General features: G+C 37.6%; 1 protein-coding gene across 4 annotated transcripts in view; it reads right to left on the reverse strand.

Annotated features, from left to right (window-relative positions):
• The window catches only part of PELI1 (pellino E3 ubiquitin protein ligase 1), a 58,035-nt gene continuing 33,927 nt past the window's right edge, over positions 383 to 24,490 (reverse strand). Inside the window, exons 1-7 of one of the 4 annotated variants that reach the window (XM_013967837.2) lie at positions 20,374 to 20,513; positions 16,215 to 16,354; positions 13,028 to 13,157; positions 6,419 to 6,520; positions 3,683 to 3,880; positions 3,407 to 3,595; positions 389 to 2,835 (exon numbers count right to left, since the gene is read on the reverse strand). In XM_013967837.2, the coding sequence (XP_013823291.1) occupies positions 2,269 to 2,835; positions 3,407 to 3,595; positions 3,683 to 3,880; positions 6,419 to 6,520; positions 13,028 to 13,157; positions 16,215 to 16,285 (1,257 nt within the window). In that variant the 5' untranslated portion in view covers positions 16,286 to 16,354; positions 20,374 to 20,513 and the 3' untranslated portion in view covers positions 389 to 2,268. Of the gene's footprint in view, positions 2,836 to 3,406; positions 3,596 to 3,682; positions 3,881 to 6,418; positions 6,521 to 13,027; positions 13,158 to 16,214; positions 16,355 to 20,373; positions 20,514 to 24,490 lie in introns of those variants that run through there. The other 3 variants (XM_018055418.1, XM_005686798.3, XM_018055420.1) reach the window with 3 other exon arrangements.

Below are 24,490 nucleotides of genomic sequence, written 5' to 3' on the forward strand. Positions count from 1 at the left end.
TCATAACTTTAATTTGACAGAAAATGAACCAGATTTTTCCCAATTGATAGGAGGAAGTTCAGACACCTCAGGAAGAACACGAACCTTTTATGAATACTGAGGCACTGCTTAAACAGTCTAGTTATGCAGCTTACTAACAGCTATCTCTCTAGCAGGGTTTAACTTAGAAAAAGGCTGCAATTACTCAACCACTAAAGAAGTTCCTTTATTAACAGGGAAGAGATACCTTCCTAAGAGAACCAGAGAATAAAGAGTTACATTACATGCAAACTCCTCACCTATTTCAAGTGAGTATTTCTGGCGTGTGGATTGGTTTTGTCCACAAGTTTTCACTTCTGGTTTCCCATTCTAAGTTATGGAAAAATGAACTCACAGAAACAAATTCAAGTATCTATTTTGAAAAGTATTTACTTAGTTTGAATAAATTAATTGCAAATAAAAATTAGCTACAATATATAGCCTGAATAGAAATGACTAGAACAAATACAACACAGGACTTGATTTCCTTGCATTAGTCACAAAGCATGTGACAATCTAAAAAACTTCAAAATCAATTGTATTTCTTTGAAAAAGGAGTAACAGCAGTTACTGGTACATCACAACTAGTCAACTTATAATACAAGTTTCCTGACATGCATTTCCTGAGTGAACCCAAATGATCATTTTTTTAAAACAAGTGAATTTTGACAAGTTGAAGTAAAGTAAGATAGTTCATGGCTTCCAAGCAACAGGTTTTGTTTTTTAAAAACCAAAAGAAAATTCAGAACAGTATCATAACAGGATAAATTAAAGCTATGCTACCACATACAAAATCTTGCTAGAGTCAATTAAGTATAATACAACTTTTTGAACTAAAGGAAAACAAATCAAAAGATTAAAAAAATGATTCTGTCTAACCTAAAAGTGTACTGATTTTTACAAGTGTCACAAAGCGTTTGATGTAGTGCAGCTGTCTATACTTTCCTTGTGGGAATTAAAAAACAAAAACAAGAACGGGTGGGTGGGGGAAAGGGAGAGAAAATGTTTTCTTCCTTCTGAAACCAAAGAACTACTGGAAATGGAGAATAAACTGACCATGCAAGTATGTCCCTCTATTTGGCTGTCACTGGTGCTCACCTGCCAACCAAATACTTCCTTGAGTCACACTGTGGCAAATGTCCTTTTAGGATTCAAACCCACAGTTAAGGCTGGTCTGTTAAATTTAAAAAAACAAACAAACAAAAAAGCACTGTTGTCATTCAACCCTTCAAATATTTCTACGTTTTTTAACACCTGAATAAGTCCAAATACAGGATAGCTAATTCAGCATTCTTCTTCTAAAAGCAAATCAAGTCACTCTCCTTTCTTGTTAATTTATGCTTTTTCTCATGGGAATGATTTTTTTCTAGAAACAGTGAACAGATGAACCACAGTTTATATCTAAAAAATAAACTTGCCAAATGTTGCTGATACTAAAAACAGATTAGTTATTGTGGGAGAAAAATAGATAATCTAGATTAAATTGCATTTTCAAAGGAGCATATAAAATGTTTCTTAGCATTAAGTTTTCGTTATAGTACTATACTCGGAAGAAACATTAAGGAAAAAATTCTTTCCCGATTACCTTTAATGTGGTTAAAAACAAACACCTCTTACATAGTGGTAATTAATATGAATCTGTTTTTACAAAGTATTCTAATTTACCAAATTTCATATTTAAATGGGGTGGGGAGAGAGTCTCTCCTGTCCTTCTTCCTAACTCTGCAAATCCTTGAGCTACGCTTGCTAAACTACCATTCTCACCAGGAGTGTGAGACCACTGTCACCATGCTACTCTACCAGGAACATTCTAAGATATTTTCTATAATAAAGATAAATAGAAAAAAGTTAATATACATGTTGCTGTATTTTACAATTTTGCAACAAACTGTAAACTAACATAGTTTGAACCAACAGTACCCTCAGTTATACAAAACAATTTTTCAACACTGAGGATGGGTGATTCAAAAACACTAAAAGGAAGGCATCAAATTAGACTATGTCTTTTTCTCCTCAAAATATATTTTCAAAACTCAGAAATCAGAAGTCTGGTACTTTCAAAAATTCCTTTGCTTGATTTTCCCAGATTTTTGCTCAGAAATTGCTACTATTTATTACAAATGTTTTTAAAAAATCTTCATCTTAATGCAAACGACCAGAGCAGAAAAACTGTGACGTGGACAACAGGTTGGAAAGCCCAGATCACTTAGCTTATAAATGTTTAATGTAGTCCTGGAGGACAACTGTCTGTTAGTCTAGAGGTCCTTGGAAAATAAGTCTGATGTAGCCTTGTTCACCAGCCAACTGATGTGCACAGAAGGGACAGGCGGCATGAAAAGTGTGAGTACCGTGAGGAAGCGGGATCTGGGACCAATAGGCAGTTGTCTTTTCTGAACACACATGCCCACATGGGCTAAACGCATGGGTTGGAGGGCCGGCGTCCACATAAAATCCAGCTTCACATCCAAGCCACAAAGGGACATAGGGACCAACAGACCTACACATAGGACATTCACGATCTTTTCCATCACGTTCTTCTTTGTTTCCCCAGTTATGATAGCCATGCACATGGCCGCAGTTTAGATACACCCAGGGTTGTTTTTCATCAACAACATCTTTTCTCTTCATGCTGGGAAATGCTAGTGTGTTGAACCCTACAGGGCACTGAGGTCGCGCTGCATTGATTTCCTGTCTTAAAGCTTCTAAATGCTTCACCGTAGGAGTGTGGGAAAGGCCTTCTGCAGTACGCCACAGCAATGTTGCGCCACAGAGATCAATTAATGAGCCATCTTGTAACTGATTGGTTTCAATTTCCACCTAGAAGAAACAAGAATCAAAAAACACACTCACCACGGAGTTTTGGATTTTTACTTCAGAGTTTTGGTCTTACAAGCTCCTTACTCAAGAATCGAGATTTCCTCTGGTTGTTTATTGAAGAAACTTGAATGGCAGTCATGAAAAATACAGGTTTCAAAATCAAGGATAAAATATTAAGCAGTAACACATCTTTTCAGAGTTATAGTAAAGATAATTTATGATTAAACCATCTGACTAATCAGTTGGCTTAATATTTACAATTTGGTAAATATCTTGGTCAAAGATATACAGAGACAAGTAGAAAATACACACAGAGTGTTGTTTAAATTGGGAAAGCTTAGGTTTTAAAATATATTAACAAAATATAAAAGAATATATTTTTAGAGTGTCCTCATTGAAAAACTAGGATATTATCCTCCTGGTATAGTGTTTGGAAGTCAGAGCTTGATAGCCACACTTTGTACTTTGTATCAGCAAAAGATTTAATAGTTTTGGGGAATATGTAATGCATTCAGTCCAACTCACCCTACGAAGTCTACTGTAATTAAGAAGTTTACATCTTAGTACTCACCATTTTCCCTCTCTGCTGAGCTGATCTGGTTTCACGCAGGCTAAACACATTTCCACACACTGATATTTCTCTCCATATTCCCGGTTTGGAGTCTTCTGTGAACCCATTGCGTGGATGCATAACAAGAACGCCATTAGTGGTCAGGCCATCCATCTGTCCATCTGATGTCTTCCATTTGGCAGCCTTCTCCTAGCAGGAAAAATAGCTTCTGTTTATTTGTAAACTGGGAAACTGAAGTGGTTGTGAAAGGCAACATTTAGGAAAAAAGCTTTTTACCCCAAGAAAGATGTTTTTTGATGAGTCAAATCCTGCAGCATAAATCCGTGCTGTAAAGGGGGGATTCCGTTCACATATGATTCTACAGGCAAATCTTGATATGGTGCTCTGCACTGACTGTGTATCAGAATTACTTTGACTTCCAGGAACTGTGTCAGTTACTACAAAATCAATGGGACTTTCAGTCGACCGGCCAATCTAAGAGAAAAAGAAATATCTATAAAACTATTGACAGGAACACAGAGGAAAATTCACTCAAAGGCACAAACAATAGGGTGAAATCATCAAGCCTCTGAAATTTCTAAAGCTCAAACTTATCACACTTAACTCTGGGGGCATCTATACCCTTGAAAACCAACCTGTCCAATTTCCTCTAATGTAGTAATCACTTAGAGCACAGAATTAAGTAGGAACTTACAACCCAGAATATAGGAAACCCTTAAGAATGAAGAGTTTAGGATGGCTGAGATTTCTAAGTGGGTGCAGATTTTAATTTTAACCCCTTGGGATAGAAATATGTCTACCACATATTACTCTAGTTTCCTTAACAGAACATAATGAACATAAAAGTAAATCTTCTATGATGACTCCAGGACATTACACTATGAATACTGTTTCTATTAAGCTGAAGTGCAGTGATGTCTTTGGGTCCTATAAAGGTGTAGAAGAACACTGATCCCTATGTTGAAACCTTACAAAGCCATGCTTTGAGGTCTTATGTCTACTTCACAGATTTTCTCTTGTCTTTTCTGTCAGGCTGTTAACTCTCATTTCTTGCTGATGGGTATACTTGTTTCTGCAGCATACTCCTCCTTGAACCAGCTACTCTTAATTCTGCTATGGGTTGAGAAATCAGATAACCAAACTTCAAAGAACAGTACTTCAAAAGGTTCTTGGCGGTGGCCTAAGGGATTCTCTAGGGAGTTAGAGAAAAGGAATTTCAGTATATGGACTCTGTGGCATTTATTTGATATGCCTAAATGTCTTTTCTGTTTTCTTCCTGGTTCTTGGCCATATTTTAGAGACAAGTTTCCTTGAACAGTGTTCTGCTGGATGAGATGTCAGTGAAGTAAAAACATCTTCAAATTTACTAGCTAGTAAATTAATTTCATTTTGAAAGATCAAAGTTGAAAAAATGAAATCGGTGGAAAAGAAGGCAAAAGTGACAATTATCACAGGGTATTAAACATTTAGAAATCAGTTCATTAATGTATTTGTTATAAAGTAGTATCATAGGACTTCCCTAGTGGTACAATGGTTAAGAACCTGCCTACCAATGCAGGGGACAGATCTGATCCTTGGTCTGGGAGGAGCCCACGTGTCATGGGACGACCAAGTCCAAGCACTGTAACTACTGAAGCCCATGAGCCTAGAGCCTGTGCTCTGTCACAGGAAAAGCCACCACAATGAGAAGCCCGCTCACTGTAACAGAGCTGCCCACACTCACTGCAACTAGAGAGAGCTTGCTCGCAGCAATGAAGATCCAGCACAGCCAAAAATAACTAACACTGAATAAGTAGTATCATAAAAGCTAAAGAAAATTGTTAATGAGAAAAACTACTGACCCTTTACAAAGAGGATGACTCTGAAGTTGCTCTTTGCATAGTTGAGCTTTAAGAATTCCTTTTATCAACACACTTCAGATAAAACTAGTGTTTTTATCCTGCCACTAAGTACAAAGACTTATTTAGTCTGGATAGTTTTAGGGGGAAATTTATTGATTAAAAAAATGTAACATTTGGATGTTCCTTTTCTTTATTTCTAAGAATACGATAACTAAAGAAAATGGTCTTAAACCTTTGGAAATAAAAATATTTCTACTATTCTAAAAAATTCAGCATTCCATTAAGAGGGTTGACTGTAAAGTGACTTTAAAGAAATATTTTGTTACTGACTACAGCAAAGACACCTCCAGGCCTTTTTATCTTCATTTTATCTCATAAATTTAAGAAAAACTGTAAAGTCATTGGGACAATAATTATAAGAACAACATTATGAGGCACTTTATATCCTATTTAAGTTTGTTTCAAAAAAGCCCAAGGCTTTACAAAAACCTAATATTGAGAGAGACGATGTCATGAATATCAAGAATCTTGCTTATGTCTTTAAGGTTTGGCTTTTCTATCATTGATTTATAAAATCATCAGTACTGGATTGGTACAAAGAATGAGAGAAATAAAAACTTACTATACCATTAGCTTTGACCAAATATGTGCTGAGAAGAAAGTTTAACTTCACGTATATGATATGAATAATCAGAAACTGTACTTTTAGTTGCCTAGAGAAGAAAGTGAGAAGTAATAGCAAAAAAGATCATAAATGTGTATAAAATATCCCTTGGTTTCTTTTTTGGATAATAATAGATAATAATAATTTTTACAGCTACCAATACTAGTAGCTAAGTGTTGACCAGGTACCTGGCACAGTTCTGAATACTTCAGAGAGACTAACACATTTAAGCTTCCTAATAGTCATCTGAAGAAAGTTCTATTATCTCACTTTATAGGAGGAAACTGATGCAGAGTGTGGCTAAGTAATGTTTACCAGAAATTCTGATATCAGAGCCCATCTCTTACCCATGCTATGTGGACTTTTATACATGGGGTTTAGAAATCAAAATATATTTTAATGAAATGCATTAAGTGTGATAACCTTTAAGCTGACCACAGCGAAAGTCAATTACAACAGGTTTTTAACCTTTGTTTTTTAAGAAAAAATGTTTAGATGTTATAATACCTGAAACATATCAGTGTTGCTGTCATGAGTATATTCAACCACTACTGTCTGTGCTCGAGACAAGGTGTATGATATGCTATGCTGGTCCTTATTGCTTATTGCCTAAGAAAAAAAAAGATTAATAGCAAAAATTAGCAGGTACATCAATCTAAATAGATAACCATAATAGATAAAAGATAACCTTTTTTTCAAAAAAAAAAAGAGGGAGCTGTGTTCATTATACTATAACAATGTAATTGGAAAAAGAATTTGAGAAAGAAGAGATACATATAAATGTATAACTGAATCACCCTGTTGCACACCCAACACTAATACACTGTATTGGAGTATATGTACTCCAACATATAACAAAAGTTAAAAAAAAATACCACTATATTGCTTCAAGGGTAAGTCAACTATTTTATAATTACAAAACAAAACATCTCTTATGTCACTGCTGGTATTCATTTCACCCATACACAGACATATAAAAATATATATGTTAATATATAATCAAGGACATCACTGCTGCTATTTTGAATAAAATATGTTTGATCAATTGAGAATAAGAAAAATAAGAGGTTTTTATTCTTTCTTTAAAAAACAGTGATCTATTTATTACATGTATGACATATTTTCCCCCTGAAATTTAGAGATTAATAACTTGCATAACATTTGCTGTGACAGTGGTTTCTTAGAGTGAGTGGAGTACAGAAGAATTCAGGCAGACCTCATTTTATTATGCTTCACAGATAACTGAATTTTTTATAAACTGAAGATTTGTGGCAACTCTGCATTGTCAGATGATGGTTAGCATTTAGCATTAAAAGTACTTTAAAATTAAGGGCTTTCCTGGTGGCTCAATGGTGGGAAATTCCATGGAGAGGGGAGCCTAGTAGGCTACAGTCAATGAGGTCGCAAGAGCTGGACACAACTGAGTAACTTTCATGATGCTATTACTGAACACTTGGTTCTCAGTCACTCAGTCATATCCGACTCTTTGTGACTGATGGACTGTAGCCTGCCTGGTCCTCTATCCCTGGGGTTCTCCAGGCAAAAATACTGGAGTGGGTTGCCATTCCCTTCTTCTGGGGATCTTCCTGACCCATGGATTGACAGGTCTCCTAAATGGAGGTGGATTATTTACCAGGTGGATTCTTCACTCTCTGAGCCACCAGGGACGCCTGCACACTTAGGAGACCACAGCATGGTGCAAACATAACTTTTATATATATATTAGGAAATGAAACCAGTTGTGATTTGCTTTATTGTGGTGGTCTGAAACTGATCCCAAAATATATCTGAGGTCTATCCGTGCACTGAAGCAATTACAGAGTAAAAACATAAGTTCACTGTATAAAAATATTGTAAAATCTGAGTCTCCATTATATTTCAAGTTATAAGATACTTAAAAATCAAATCCCAGATAGAAAATGAAAGCAGTACTCAGTACTGCTCTGATAAGGAGAAAACACAAAATCTTGCAAGACAAGATTATTTATTTAAGAATCTTATTTAATAACTCAAAGAGGTTTAAAGTTAACAAATAAGCAAAGTTAACTGGTTTTTCTAGCCACTCTGTGACTCTATAGATGACAAGTATTTGCCATATGCTAGGCTAGATACAGAAAAATTCATAGAATGATTAAACATACCAAAGGAAATGGATATAATGCTTATGACTGTACTTTTGACATATGCCAAACTAAAAACATTGTTAAAAAGAACTTCTCAGTTTTGTTTTCGGGCGTTTTCTATGCATATGAGTTGATGATAATATCAGAGGGGGAAAAACCTGCACAGAGGAAGTGGAAACAGGCTGTGTAAAAGAAACAGAGAAAGACACAGGAGAATGATTATATGCAGCAAAGAGGCTAAATGAAAAAAAAAAAAAACTTTTGTAATTAGAACTTTGGTATTATGAAATTTTACTTGGTTTCAATTGGTAGCTAACCTGTAATAGATAAAGTCTTCAAAGTTTTAAGATAATTAAGACTGTGAAATTTTCAAATATACAAAAAGAATATATAAATACCTGGTCCTAACTACTCAACTTTTATCATTCTTACTAATACCATTTCTGCTTCTGATATTTTAAAAGAAATTAAACTGCAAATATAATGAAGGCTGCTTATATGTCCTTTCCTACTCCTGTCTCTGTAGAGGAACTGAACCTCAAGAGTACAGTTAACGTCACTCCCATGCACTTTAACAGGCTTTACTACACATTGATGCACTCATAAACATGACAAAATGGTTTTAAAGATTTAAAAATCTATAATTACTTTATCTCAACATTAAGCAGCTGACTTTTCAATGAAATAATTTTTTAGTACTTTGGCCATTAATTCTTAAAGGCTAAAGGGATTTAAAAACACAGGTTTTGTGTACTTTGAGATTATAAGCTATTTTTTTTAAAAACTATGAGATCTACTCAGATTGAGAATACAGAGCTGTGTCAAGTTAAATTCTCACTGGATTGGAAGTCAGGGTTTAAGCACTCATCCCAGATGACTGCTAGACTAAACAGTTAGTTTTCTTCCTGACCTCATTATACACTCCTCCAAAATTGAAAAAGCAGAAAGTCAATCTTTGATCCCTAAGATTCCTGCTGCCTAGTAAAGATGAAAAGGAGCCAGCAATGAAACATGAGAAGTATGACAGTAAAAACATGAAGAGAAGTACACAACAGGAAATTACAGAAGTAAGACTTAGAAAGATTTCCCTAGGATAGTAGTTCTTAACCAGAGGTAGTGTCAGCTGTGTAAGGGGCGTTTGTCGGCTGTGTTTGCTGGCCATCACAATGATTTGAGGGCTGAAATGGCATTCAGTGGGAAGGGACCAAGAATATTAGGTTGGTGAAAAGTAATGGCTGTTCTGCATTGTTGAACTCTGCCTTTAATACTGGAATAAATTCCTAAATAAATGTGGCTATGTTATTATACATCATTTTAATGTGCATTTCTCACTTTATTTTTTTGCTAATGACTTATTACTTGTTTATATTTATTTTAGACTACAGAAATGATGCTAGATATAAAGCAAATTTGGGCAATTTTTTTATTCGAGTTCAAAACGGGTCATAACGTAGCAGAGACAACTTGTAACATCAATAATGCATCTGGCCCAGGAACTGCTAATGAACGTACAGTGCAGTGGTGGTTCAAGAAGTTTTGCAAAGGAGACAAGCGCCTTGAAGATGACGAGTGTGGTGGTTGGCTATCAGAAGTTGACAGTGACCAACTGAAAGCATCACTGAAGCGGATCCTCTTATAACTACACAAGAAATTGCCAAAGAATTAAACATCGACCATTCTACGGTCATTTGGCATTTGAAGCAAATTAGAAAGGTAAAAAATCTTGGTAAGTGGGTGCCTAATGAGCTGACTGCAAATCAAAAAAATCATTTTGAAGTGACATCCTCTCTTATTCTACACAACAAACCATTTTTCAACCGGATTGTGACATGTGACGAAAAGTGGATTTTATACAACAACTGGCAATGATCAACTCAGTGGTTGGACTGAGAAGCCCCAGAGCCCTTCTCAAAGCCAAACTTGCACCAAAAAAATGTCATGGTCACTGTTTGGTGGCCTGCTGCCCATATGATCCACTATAGCTTTCGGAATCCTGGTGAACCGTTACATCTGAGAAGCATGTTCAGCAAATCAATCAGATGCACCCAAAACTGCAACACCTGTAGCCAGCAATGGTCAACAGCAAGGGCCCAATTCTGCTCCATGACAATGCCCGACCACACACTGCACAATCAATGCTTCAACAATTAAATGAATTGGGCTACGGAGTTTTGTCTCATTCACCATATTCACTGACTCTCTTGCCAACCAACTACCACTTCTTCAAGCATCTTGACAACTTTTTGCAGGGAAAACACTTCTACAACCAGGAGGCGGCAGAAAATGCTTTCCAAGAGTTCATGGATCCTGAAGCACAGAGTTTTATACTACAAGAATAAACAAAATTACTTCTCATTGGCAAAAATGTGTTGATTGTAATGGTTCCTATTTTGATTAATATAAAGACATATTTGAGCCTACTTAATTGCACCCATCTCACACGCTAGTAAAGTAATGCTCAAAATTTCCTAAGCCAGGCTTCAGCAATACATGAACCGTGAACTTCCTGATGTTCAAGCTGGTTTTAGAGAAGGCAGAGGAACCAGAGATCAAATTGCCAACATCCACTGGATCATGGAAAAAGCAAGAGAGTTCCAGAAAAACATCTATTTCTGCTTTATTGACTATGCCAAAGCCTTTGACTGTGTGGATCACAAGAAACTGTGGAAAATTCTGAAAGCGACAGGAACACCAGACCACCTGACCTGCCTCTTGAGAAACCTATATGCAGGTCAGGAATCAACAGTCAGAACTGGACATGGAACAACAGACTGGTTCCAAATAGGAAAAGGAGTACGTCAAAGCTGTATATTGTCACCCTGCTTATTTAACTTCTATGCAGAGTACATCATGAGAAACACTGGGCTAGAAGAAGCACAAGCTGGAATCAAGATTGCTGGGAGAAATATCAATAACCTCAGATATGCAGATGACACCACCCTTATGGCAGAAAGTGAAGAGGAGCTAAAAAGCCTCTTGATGAAAGTGTAAGAGGAGAGTGAAAAAGTTGGCTTAGAGCTCAACATTCAGAAAACGAAGATCATGGCATCTGGTCCCATCACTCCATGGGAAATAGATGGGGAAACAGTGTCAGACTTTATTTTGGGGGGCTCCAAAATCACTGCAGATGGTGATTGCAGCCATGAAATTAAAAGATGCTTACTCCTTGGAAGGAAAGTCATGACCAACCTAGATAGCATATTCAAAAGCAGAGACATTACTTTGCCGACTAAGGTCCGTCTAGTCAAGGCTATGGTTTTTCCAGTGGTCATGTATGGATGTGAGAGTTGGACTGTGAAGAAGGCTGAGTGCCGAAGAATGGATGCTTTTGAACTGTGGTGTTGGAGAAGACTCTTGGGAGTCCCTTGGACTGCAAGGAGATCCAACCAGTCCATTCTAAAGGAGATCAGTCCTGGGTGTTCTTTGGAAGGAATGATGCTAAAGCTGAAACTCCAGTACTTTGGCCACCTCATGCGAAGAGCTGCCTCATTGGAAAAGACTCTGATGCTGGGAGGGATTGGGGGCAGGAGGAGAAGGGGACGACAGAGGATGAGATGGCTGGATGGCATCACCGACTCGATGGACCTGAGTCTGAGTGAACTTTGGGAGGTGGTGGTGGACAGGGAGACCTGGCGTGCTGCGATTCAAGGGGTTGCAAAGAGTCGGACGCGACTGAGCGACTGAACTGAACTGAAAATGATTTGAAATTCACGGTTCGAAATCATAATTACTTTCGCACCAACCTAATATTAAATATCCTGTAACAGGTGGGACAGTCCTGAATAAAGAATTGGAACACCCAAAATGCCAAGAGCACTTCAGTGGGGAAATACTGGAAAGAAGTTCCTCAGATCAATAAACCTTTCACTCTACCACCTGCTTATTATTTATCAGCACATCCCTTCTTTGCAAAAGAACAGGAACAAACACGTAAAAGAAAATGGTCACTTTTCTGCATTCCCTGGCCCTTAAATGACTCCTCGAGGACTCTTGCTTAGACACCACACTGGATATAAAACAAAGCCAAAAGTCCAGGGACCACAAATGTGACTTAAAACAAGGCACTATATGCCAATTTCGCTCTCATTTATTTTTAATCTACAAAAATATACCTCAGATGGTGTAATATTAATGTACATTCTAGGGTTGCTTAAAGATACAGGTACTTCCAGATGTAAAGAACTCTTTGTAATGTTTATTCATTCACCACAGCATCAAATTTAGTCTGTGTTGTAAAATTGGAAGTAGAAGAATACATAGGAAATTTAAGATCTGAAATGTCCCCTTACTGTCTATCACTCTAGGAAAAGTCCAAGTGTCCTGAAATGATGGCCTAGCTTCTGGGAATTTTAGTTGGGAATAAAAACGGGGTTAGAAGCATGAAGTAGGCCAGGAGACTGAGAAGTTGTGTTATAGACACAACTGGGTATTTGCTTTCACAGCTTTGATTTGATTTAATAATTAATGAAAGTCTACTGTGTTTAAGGCACTATGCTACAAAGCTGTGGGGATCATAAAAAATAAAAAGAGCATCCATAAAACCTTTGATAAAGACCATTTAATTAAAAAATGATCTCATCCAAACATGTTTCTAGGCCCTGAATACATATATTCTGTACCACGCTCCCTGCCCAGCTCAGGGAGGTCCCTCGAGTAATAGCGGGAACACACTACATCCCAGGGCAATCCCACAATTCCAAATTCTAGATGAATCCCCATTCCCCCTTCACCCCCACTTTTTTTTTTAATGACAAAAAAGGAATTACTTCCTTCTAATTTCTACTCATGGATCCCAGTGTGTCATTAAAAAAAAAAAGTCCTATGCCCTTTTAGATGGCATTTCTTTAGATATCCTATCTCCCAAGTGTCTTCTCCCATCCAAACAAAAGGAAACTTCTGGGATACAATGTGAAGGGTCTGCTAAGAACATAAACAGCAAATATAAGTCTTTCAATTTCTCCAAGTTAATTTATTTAGTTTTTGTTTGTTTTACCTTTGCAGCCTGAGGAGTACAAGCAATATGCACAGTGCTGGGCTTCACCCCATTTGCCTTAGGTCTTTTAAACAAAGCAAATCTACTTTTCCTCCTTCCTCTATCGCCATTTGGAAGAGACCCATTATACCTGATGGGGGAGAAAAAAGTTTAGATGATCTCATGAAAGAACCACACAATTCTAAAACAAATGCTTTACTTTGTCTTAGAGGATCAACCACTGGTTAATTATCTATTAGTAGATTATAAGCGTCTGGAATTAACTTTTAGCAACTGCTGATCCCCAGACCAGCTGCCTGAGTGTGAAACAAAAAAGATTTTTTTCTGTCTACGTCTGAAGTCACAGAGAAGTACCTTTTGGATTACACACAGCTTTAAATTACTTGTATTTTTCTTCCCTCTTTTACTTAAGATAATCAAGAGCTGATTGATGGCATATCTGACTTCTTATGACCCATTCTATTTTTTTTTAAGGTGAATGTTTGCGTGTGGTAATACAACCTTTAAAAGTACATATTTAAACAAATATGACTTGTTTAAAATAGAATCTCCTTTAATTATGAACCAAACACTTTATAAATAAGTGAACTTTTGAAATTAGGAATTTTTAGACTTGTTTGTTAGTCTCAGCTACTGGCTTGTACACATTCACGTTAAGTCAGTAAAACCTGTCTGAGTGAGCATAATTAAGTGGCCGTTAAACACGGTTGTTGCTCAGATCTTATGACCATTTCTCCATGATAACATAAACACACCCTAAAGGTAAGCAAGTGAGCGAGGAGTGAACCAATAGGAATAAAGGTTCAAAACAAACATCTGGGTGTTAACTACGTACTAGGCACTGCTGCTGCTGCACTGCTTTTAAGTTGCGTCAGTCGTGTCCGACTGTGTGATCCCATAGACGGCAGCCCACCAGGCTCCTCTGTCCCTGAGATTCTCCAGGCGAGAACACTGGAGTGGGTTGCCATTTCCTTCTCCAATGCATGAGAGTGAAAAGTGAAAGGGAAGTCTCTCAGTCACGTCTGACTCTTAGCGACCCCATGGACTGTAGCGCACCAGGCTCCTCTGCCCATGGGATTTCGCAGGCAAGAGTACTGGAGTGGGGTGCCATTGCCTTCTCCGGTACTAGGCACTAGTGGGTTCTATTTCACCAATCACTTTATTTTATCCATTCTCTCATAAAAACTGCAAGACTGGTACCACTTGCCATTGCTACAGGTTAGGAATTAAGTTATTCTTCAGAGGAATTGAGTCCCTCCATTATTTTCTGAAGGTCACACAGGTGACACTGGCAAAGCTGGAACTGGAATCTAGGCGCTTGCTGTGCTTTCTTTCATTCTTTACTGCTTCGCTGAAGCATGGACAGTAGCTTAATAATACTCTCTCCTCACACACTGTCCCCTTCTTGCTCGATAAAACCCTTTGGTTTGATGGTTTCTTATTTATAGCTGGTTCATCTGGGGGGAAACTGAGGCAAGGAATGGGTACAGTTTTGAGGGTGGAGGAGACTGTGCTTATAAAATGGCCTACACTAGTGGCTGACAAGGAAGGGAAGGGAGTTTACTCAAAGGTTGTCAGATATAGAAATTACAATGAACCACCTTTATAAAATGTAAAACACACTGATTCTTCTGGTAAAAGCCCCTGCTAACCTTGCTAAAGGTTCAGAGTAGTGCCGCTCAGCTAATACATATTGGATTTTGCTGCATGGGACTGTGCTGCCCCAGTCTCACAAACTGAGGGCTCCTCACTGCCCCTCACTACTGTCTACCAGAGCTCACCTCCTTCCTCTTTTGGACATATGCTCTCTATTCCTACACTGTGTTCCTATAGCTCAGAGCTCTTTTCTAAATAGCACCAGCACAAAACTGACCACCTTATCCAGCTTGACTTCTTCTAAAATGTTGAGAAGCAGCACTGTTTGCATTTTAAGACATCAAATGCCAGGTACAGAGACAACCATTTTATAAGATTAACTGAGACACTGCTGGGCTAAAAGAGCCAGTTTAAACCATATACTAAATTTCAAATTCTAAGTCTTCAAATGACTCAAATTTCCTGCTGAAGAATTTAACTTTGAATAGCTTTTAGTGGTTAAAAATCTGTTATTAATACATAAAAATCTATGTGATTTTAAATTGTAATATTGTAGTTCCTATATTAAGTTTACAATCTTTAAATTGTTTTTGAGAAAACAACATTTTCTTTAATCTCAAGAGACCTTAGTTGATCTTGTCTGTCATTTTACAGAAGAGGAAACTAAGGCCCAAAATGGTTAAGTGACTTGCCTAAGGCCACACAGCTAGCAGTGCTGGAAAAAGTACCGGAATTCAGGATTCCTGGCTTCCAGTCAAGCTCAGTAACACCATATTATTTCCCTAGTTTTTCTTACTTTCTTATCTGAAACAATGGCCACAGTCTCAGTTAAAGAATAATTTGCACCAACCTGATTCTAAAATATGTTGTAAATGTCTAGAACTGCTTTTTAGGCAGGACAGAAACAGTAGGGAGAAAATAAATTTTACAATGTCTAGTTTCTGAGATCTCTAAGAAACAGACTAACATTGTGTCTCCATTTTGACACTGTGGCAAGTTTAGACTGGATAAACTGAAATAATGGAATCATTTATTCATCAATCATAAGACTGTATGAGTTGAATGGATGAGATTACTTTTGAAGCAAACAAGTAGCAATGTCCTGGGCTTCAGAATCATCATATTGTTATGTCTATACAACTCTTTTAAGTACAGGACCAAAAGCACAAAGCAGCATCTGTCTCAGAGGGCAAAGGGACAAATAAACACTAAACTACATGAAATGACCTAAGCAGAGGGGAGATTTTGGGTATAGTCAGCTGAGGCAAATTTTCTAAAAGAAGGCATAGGGAAGGCAAATGGATTGGCTATGTGACTTTAGACAAGTACAGTTTTCACTTCATCTTTAAGAAGGCTTGTCCTTTCTAGGGATGAGGGTGAGGCAGAGTTTATGGAGCATTTGAGTACTTACAAAGGATGACATAAAAATGGAGAATTAAAAGAATTTCTTGATTTGGTAATATAACTCTGTAGCTTTAAATACTCTTTGGAAATAGACAGGATATAAATTCTAAAAAAAAGTTCATTTAACGAAGATGTCAAGTTACCATATATCATTCAATTTTATGCTCATCAGATGGAGAAGTCTTACCCTAAGACAATGAGTTCACCATATTTCACTGGTGCTTTGGATGGATGATTTTCTTGATCAGGAGAAAACATGAGCTTGGCTGTCTTTCTCAAATCTTTGTTCACTGGTCAGGAGCCTTGGGACACCTTTTGCATTATTTCCTAGAGGGGAAAAGTTTTCATTAATAATTTGAACAATGAATTTCAATTTAAGTAAAGATGTTCTTTCCTAAAAGTCCTTGTGAGCACTATATTATGAAAATTATCACATAATATATAAAGTGTGTGACATTTCCCCCAATAATGGTTGTATATTTGATATAACTGTTTAAACACATTAAACTGTAAATTTAGGAATGTTAACTTTACATTAAAAATGTAAATTCCAGTTCCAGGACGATGAGGAAGACATTATTTTCCCTATGATTTCTGCTAATTATAACACAAAACCCTGAAATTATATATAAAGCAGAAGACGACTCTGAAAAATAGAGAGAAGGCAGAACAGCTAGGAGCTTTGGGGTCCATGGAATGACTTAGTGGCAAGTTCTTTCGGCTTTCTTTTTGCCTAATATCAATATATCCCAGATCTGAAGCTTAAGAATCTAGCAACCTGGAAATGCCAACTGGCACAGAGAAAAACAAACATCTGCTGCTCTCTGGTCAAAAGAACAAGAAAACGCAGTCTTAGCAAGACAGAAAACTTTTGACAATAACTGCTCTAATGCAGCCAACACCACAGAAAACACTGTGACCCCACCATCGCACTCACCAGCAAGAGCTGAGTGGTGAGCCCGGACATCTACCTCAGGAGGCCATAATGAGGCGGCCTGACCTCCCCCTGGGCCTACCTTACTTGCCAGAGGCAGTGTCAGAACAGGCCAAGTGGAGAGCCAGCATGACCACCCTGTTGACTGGCAACATGCCTCCTCCCCTGCCCTAGTGGTGTCAGTGGAGAGCGCAGGGAGCCTGGGGTTCCATCCCAATTCGGCAGGATCTTCTTCCCTCAGGGGTCAATGGAGGGCGAGCAGGGAACCTGGACTTCCATGTCCACCTAGTAGTAGTAAGAAGGCTCCCCGTACTCCCCTGACAGAGCAATGTGAGGAAAAGCCAGTGAAAATAGAAGGTCTGGATGATATTCAGAGTGTCCGAACATAAAACGAAAATGTCCAGCTTTCAAAAGAAAGCCACTTACTACATAAAGTAGAAGACAGAATTAAAACAATGCAAAAAGATAATCAACAGATGCCAGAAGTTTAGATGACAGAGATGTGAGAATTATCTAACAAAGATTTTAAACCAGTCATGATAAAAAATTTCAGTAATCAATTACAAACAAGTTTGGGGCAAAGAGACAAACAAAAAATAGTCTCCACAAAGAAAGAGACAATATGTAAAGTTCACTGGATGGGCTCAACCCAGAATGGAAGGTATGTAGGAAAGGAATGAGCTGGAAGACAGAAAGTACCGTCTTAACAACAGACAGGAAATTAGACTGGGAAAAAACAGGAACGAGCCTCATGGACCTGTGGGGCTACAAAACGGCCCTATTAATAACATTAGGGTCACTGGAGTTCAGAAAGAAAGGAGAAAGAGTGGAGCTGAAAAAGTACTCAGACAACGACTGAAATTCAACAAATGTGAAAAGGAAACAAAACCACAGATTCAGGAAGCTGAACAAACTCCACATAGGATAAAACTAAAGAAATCTATGCCAAGACACAATAATTAAACTTCTGACTTAAAGGCAAAGAAATTTTCTTGAAAGCAGTCAGAGAAGAACTAAATCTTACCTATGGGGGAAAACAATGAATTTTTCACCAGAAACTACAGAAGCCAGAAGCAAGTGGCCTATTTTCTTCAGGTGCTGAAAGAAAGTAACTATCAACCAGATTCCAGCAAAAATGGAAAGAAAAACTAAGACATTCTCATAGGAGGAAACATTAAGAGAGTCTGGCACCAGCAGAGCTACTCTAATAGCATGGTTAGCAGGAATTCTCTAAACAGAAAATAAATTAAAAAAAAAAAATAGCTTGGAACATCAGAAAAGAACAAAGAACATGGTAGTAAAATCAAGACTTATGTTCACACAAACCTGTACATAAATGTTTATAGCAGCTTTATTCATAGTAGCCAAAAACTTGAATTAATCCAAATGTTCTTTACTGAGTGCATGATTAACCTGTGGTACATCCATACTACGGAATAGTACTCAGCAATAAAAAGGAATAAACTACTGGTACATGAAACATCATGGACACATCTTTAGAGAATTGTGCTGAGTATAAAAATCTAAGCTCAAAAGGTTACATATATGATTTCTTTTATACAACACTCTTGAAATGACAAAATTACAGAAACAGAAATCAGATAAGTGGCTGCCAAAGGTTAAACTAGGGGTGGGAGCAAGGGGGAAGTGAATGTGACTACAAAAAAGCAACAGAAAGGCACCACAGCGGTGATGGAAATGGTCTGTAGCCTTATCAGTGTCAGTATTCTATAAAACCAGAATATTGTGATATTGTGCTATAGTTTCATATAACAAGATCATCTGATCTACACTATGTCATATATCAATATATGAATGTCTATCCCTTTTACTTCTCCCCTAAAGAGGCATTCCATTTTAAAAACCTGAAGCAGAAGATTTAACCAGAGGTTTTAAATGAGCTCTTCTTAGACAATTAATGTACTGCCATCTAAACATGCCAACACTGCTGTGGCACACTTCTGACCAAGAGCAGTAAGAATTAAAACTTCAATAACATGAATTAATTAAATTTAAAATTTAAATTAACTTTTAATAACACTGTCCTGATTCAGATTCCTTTTTAGAGTTACTTTCTATTTTTAGGAAGTGGGGTTTTTCATTTATAGCAGCAAAACATTTCCTTAAAAAGAACTTATTTAAAGAAGTCAATTTCAACAGTATTAAATAGGATTAGTAAGCACATAGATATGGCAAAAATCTGAAAATGATACATAAATGCCCATATTTGGCTGACACTAGTTCTTAGCATGGCTAGCAAGTATTAACCTATGTTATAGTTCTAGTTCTCTTTGAATAAACCAATCTGCTTCCTCATCTCTAAAAATGAAGGGACTTAAGTAAAATGAAGAGAACGTTGGAGGTGAAAATATACCAGAGAACATCTGGTCCTAACATAAGAATTTACAAGTAATGTGCATACAGCACTACAGATTTAGTCCTATTGCCCCTATAGCAAAACAAGAATTCTAGCTTTGACAAGGAATAAGAGTAGGGCTGGCATATACTCACCATTCTATACTTTCTAGAGCCTCTGGCCAAATTAGCCAAGGAAAACAACATGTTCCCAGTTATTCTTACTTTGGTTAGATCCCTTAGAAGGTCTAATTTGAGATATTTATCAGATATCAAAATTTCAATCACAGGAACACACTGAAACTTGGTTTCTATTTCTGTATCTAATAATCTAAAATCTCAAATAAGATACTTTAGTAGTAATGGTTATTTACGATCTTAAACAAAGCCCAGCAGCTAGGTAGTAACTCTTGCATTCACTCTCTGTACATAACCTGTGTTTTAAAAATCTGAATAATATACAGAATTCTTGGAGATCAATTTCTGAAGACATACTCCTGAGAACATGAAATGCATATGTACATAAGTGTATTCTAATACTTCAATCACAGACAACACCTGGTGGTATTCAGTTAAGTTAGCTGGTCTGACCCCATATATTCAGTCCCATCCCAAAGTGACCTAGCAAAAAGAATAAGAAATAGCACCATTAAGTCTATATGAGACTGGAAAAAATGATAGAGAAAATCTTGCTAACACAATAAGGCTGTTTCCTATATCTATTACTTTGAAGTCCGCTTGATCTGTGAAAATTAAGCATGCTGTTCTCATCAGCAGGGACCTTCCCAAGTGGAACAGATTTTAAAAGAAATACATTCTGGAACGCTATTTGTGTGTGTGTGTGTTGGGGGGGGGCGGTCAGGAAAACATGAATAATTCGCCATAAAATACGTTTCTTAGAGTCTCATTAATTTGACTGATACAACATTCTAATCATTTGTTCTTTAAAGGCCAGTGGGGGTGGGGTGGGGTGGGGAAAGGCCAGTGAAATACAACTGTTTTCTTATCAAGTGTTTGCAAAGAAAAAGACTTTCTAATATGTAACTGTCAGTTTTACCTTAAGAAGGAAAACTGGGGAACCAATCTTGGTCCACATTGCTCCTTTAACATAACATTTTTCTTTTTCACACTGCACACAGCCTTTTTGCTTTCTACCCACTAAACACAAGTACAAAATTCCTGTCCTGAAAAATAAAAAGAAGCAAAACAAACACTAAGCAAGGGACAAAACAGACCTTAAGAATGTGTTTACATAATCTTTTGAACACTCCTATTTTGGTGGGCAAGAGAGTAGGTATAAGGGATGCTGGGGGCGCGGGAGGAAAATGTTTTAAAACGTGAAATGTTTTAATTTTTTTATGGTAAAAAATATAATGTGGATTGCATATGTTATCTCTGATGAAACAGAATTCCATCTACACCAGCATTCCCCTGTGGTTAATCAAAAGGATGATTCAAACAAAAGGAACTCTTTTCTTATGCTTGTGGTGGTGGAGCCATTTCGTGAAAACAAATTAGCTGATGATTGGAGGGTGGTAAACTTAGAGCAGTTTCTTGCTAAGAGTGAAAAGTTAATCATCATCTTCCTTCTTTCACCATCAGCAGGATTAATAAGCAGCATTTTTCCATAAATGGAGAAAAGAGATAGGCAAAATAATGGTGTCAGCTGTAGGAGTATGAGGTTACTGCTTTTCTTTCTATTGGTGTCTTTTGGCTTCTCAGTAGACCACTGAAAGAAGTGAAGGCCATGTTCCCCTTCTCAAGATACAGGGCACTTCTGGACGAACTCCCAGCCCTGCTTTTCAGGGTGGCCAAGTGACATGCTGATAGCCTATCAGCTACAGTGATAACGTATTTTCATCCTGATGGGAAAGCAATTAACATCTCTCCCACAGATAGTGACTGTTCCCCTAAACTCGGGTTTCTCAACCCTGGCACTACTGACATTCTGACATGGGGAGTGGAGGGGGGAGATGGCCTGCACATTGTCAGAGGTTCAGCAGCACCCCTGAGAAATGTCTCACCTTCCCACACTCCATCCCCCAACTTCCTTCCCACCCTTCACCCTCAGAACCACTGAGAACAAACTGGAGATAACAATTTTTTTAGGAATTTCCCCTATTTTTGTCATAGTACTTAGTACACAGTAAGGTATTTAATAAACATTTGCTTACTACCATAATCATACTGATGTCTTAAAAATTTTTAATTTTATTTGGCCACACCTCACACCATGCAGGATCTTAGTCCCTTGACCAGGGATCAAACCCATGTTTCCCTCATTGAGAGTGTGAGTCTTAACCACTGGTCTTAAAGAGTTATTACTAAGCCGTGTGATAGGGAGAGCAATGGCTTTGAAGCTGCAGTTTCAGTATTTCATTACACTTGATAAGAGTGGCTGGAATGAGAATGGGAGAACTATCATCTTATCTTGATGGTGATTATGAATATTTCTGTGCATTAAAATATTTTAATATTTCAGCAACCTCTCTCAACCTTCCTTCTGGCCAGTGCTTGGTAGCCTGACATTTCGTTGTTGCTTAGTCGCTCAGTTGTGTCTGACTCTTTGCAACCCCATGGACTGCAGCCTGCCAGGCTCCTCTGTCCATGGGATTCTCCAGGCAAGAATACTGGAGTGGGTTGCCATTTCTTCTCCAGGGGATCTTCTCAACCCAAGGATCAAACCCATACCTCCTCCATTGGCAGATGGATTCTTTACCACTAAAGCACCAGGGAAGCTCAGCCTGACATTTAGAGAAAGGCTAATCTGTGGAGGCCAGATGAGGAAATATCTTCTTGACCTAGGGAACCCAAACTCAGAGAAACTAAAAGCAGGCTTTGAAAAGCATAGGGGAATGCTTTTAAATCAAAAGGCATATCAATAGCAATTGGAATCAAACTTAGATTAAGGTCTCTCTTACACTTGCACAGAAAGTTAATCAGCAAAGTGCTTTCTCACAGGATTAGGTTATTTGACCCTCACAACAGCCCTGTGAATTAGTTAGGGATGTCTTATTAACTCCATTGTCCAGACAGGGAACAGAAGTTGTCAGTCAGAAAGGCCAGTGCCTGGTTCAAGGCCAAACAGGTACTATGTGACAGAGCTAAAACTGAAACCTATATATTAAACAAACATACATTAACTAATTAATTTCTATCACAACTGTGTCAAGTATAGTTACTTATCTCCATTTGATAAATGAGAAGACTGATGCTCCTAGAAGTTAAGCAGTAGTTCAGGTTTTTTGATAAATAACTTATCACACCCCAAACAAGGTTGGGTAGGGTTGGTTCCTAAATATTAATAAGAGTAAGAGGCCATTAGGGGGCCATTTAGGAAAAGAGACTGTAAAGTAAAATAAACTCTAGACAAGTTACACTCCAGCAGAGACGAACAGCAACTATGCAATTATGACTAGGGCTATTGGACATTATTTGAAATTTTGTCACTTCCTCAAAGCTCACTGTATTTGTCAACCGTGTTGCCTGGTAGTGACCAACAATAAAAACATCAGTAAATAAAGTGGACTTTGTAAGCTTTTCTTTAAAAATGAGGAGGGGAGAAAGGAATCCAAGGGGAAAAGCACAGTATTACACTAAGACAAATTCCTGGCACCATGAGGAAGAAAAACACATATATGAGAAGACAGCCCAGACAGCGTAGGGACAGGTTTCATGCAATCCCAGAAAAGTTAACAGCCAAGAAAAAACTGCAGGGCAGTATTCCTGACGGGGGTGGGGGTTTAAATACAACCTGGCCACCCTACCCCAAAATGATCACTTAACTCCCCACGTCTAGAAAATGTATTTTAAAGGACACAACTAAGGATTTTTCTTTTTTTAATTGTGTCTGCCCATGCTTGGCCTGTATTCAACTCTTTTAGTTTACCAAAGTGCCTAAAATGATAATATGCTTCTCTCAGGAAAGCAAGACCAGAAATTCCCCTAGATTTCACCACTAAAGTCTTGAAGAAAATTTTGCAGAAAGCAGCAAATTCAGTGGGATTAGATAGCTATTCGGAACGAAAAACTTCTGACAGAATTATACTCATTGTAAACGCTATAGTTTCAAGTCAGCAGGCAACCCATGCCTCTGCTACCCTTTTTTCCTAGTGTCCAACACTTTCTGGGTTCTGTGCCAAGCACTGTTCTAAATACTTTACATAAAACAACTGATTTAATCCCAGAACAACCTTGTGAGGTTCAACAGATAAGAAAACCAAGGTTACAATTCAAACTCAAACCAGTACTCTGGATCAGCTGAAACAACTGAGTTTAAAATGAAAAGTAAATGGGGGGTGGGGAGGAGAGAACTGCACTGGGAAACTAAACAACAAGCAAGAAAAACCTCCAACTCTTTCCTACTATAACATATTTAATAGTGAGAGTTTATATAAATGCTATTGCTCTAATACAGGACAAACCTCTATAATATTGACTAACCATCTGAAGTTTCTAGTAACTCAATTATTTTAAAGCTGAGTTCAAAAGTCCCTTGGATAAAATTTAAACTTGAAAAAATGAACAAACGGATTTTTCTCAATCACTTTAAATCTATACCAGCCTATGAAATTCAAAAATGGAATATGGAGTCCATGTTCCACAAAAAGTATTGCGTAATGATTATTTTGGACAGTTAGATTACTCCCAGAAACAGAATAATCAAGGTTTTCTCTAGTCCTTATTTTTATTAAAACACTGACCAAATTACATGCATTTTAAAAAGGCCAATAACAGTCTCAAGTACCTCCTCCAAGATACTTATTGATTATGAAGTGAAAAACAGTAACTTACAGAGGGTGAAACCTGGCAGATATCATCTTAACTAACTGATCAAGGTTAACATCTGCAATAAAATGTTTCAATATCGTGTCTTCCCTGATTATGATGTATGAAAGCCACATCACTTTTGTGCTATGTTGCCAGAAAACGTGTAACCTCGATCTAATCAGGAGAACATATCAGACCAACCCAAACTGACAGCCTACAAACCAACTCTCAGTACTCAAAGTACAAAGATCATGAAAGACAAGGAAAGACTGAGAAACTCCCAGGTTGGAGAGGAAGGAGATGAAGCAACTACACAGGATCAGGAATTGGATCCTGGAACAGAGAAAGGACAGTGGAAAACTGAAATTTGAATATGGCCTATAGCTTAGTGAATAGTAGTGTAC

Source organism: Capra hircus, chromosome 11 (assembly GCF_001704415.2).
Source record: "Capra hircus breed San Clemente chromosome 11, ASM170441v1, whole genome shotgun sequence".
In the NCBI taxonomy this organism is placed as follows: Eukaryota; Metazoa; Chordata; class Mammalia; order Artiodactyla; family Bovidae; genus Capra; species Capra hircus.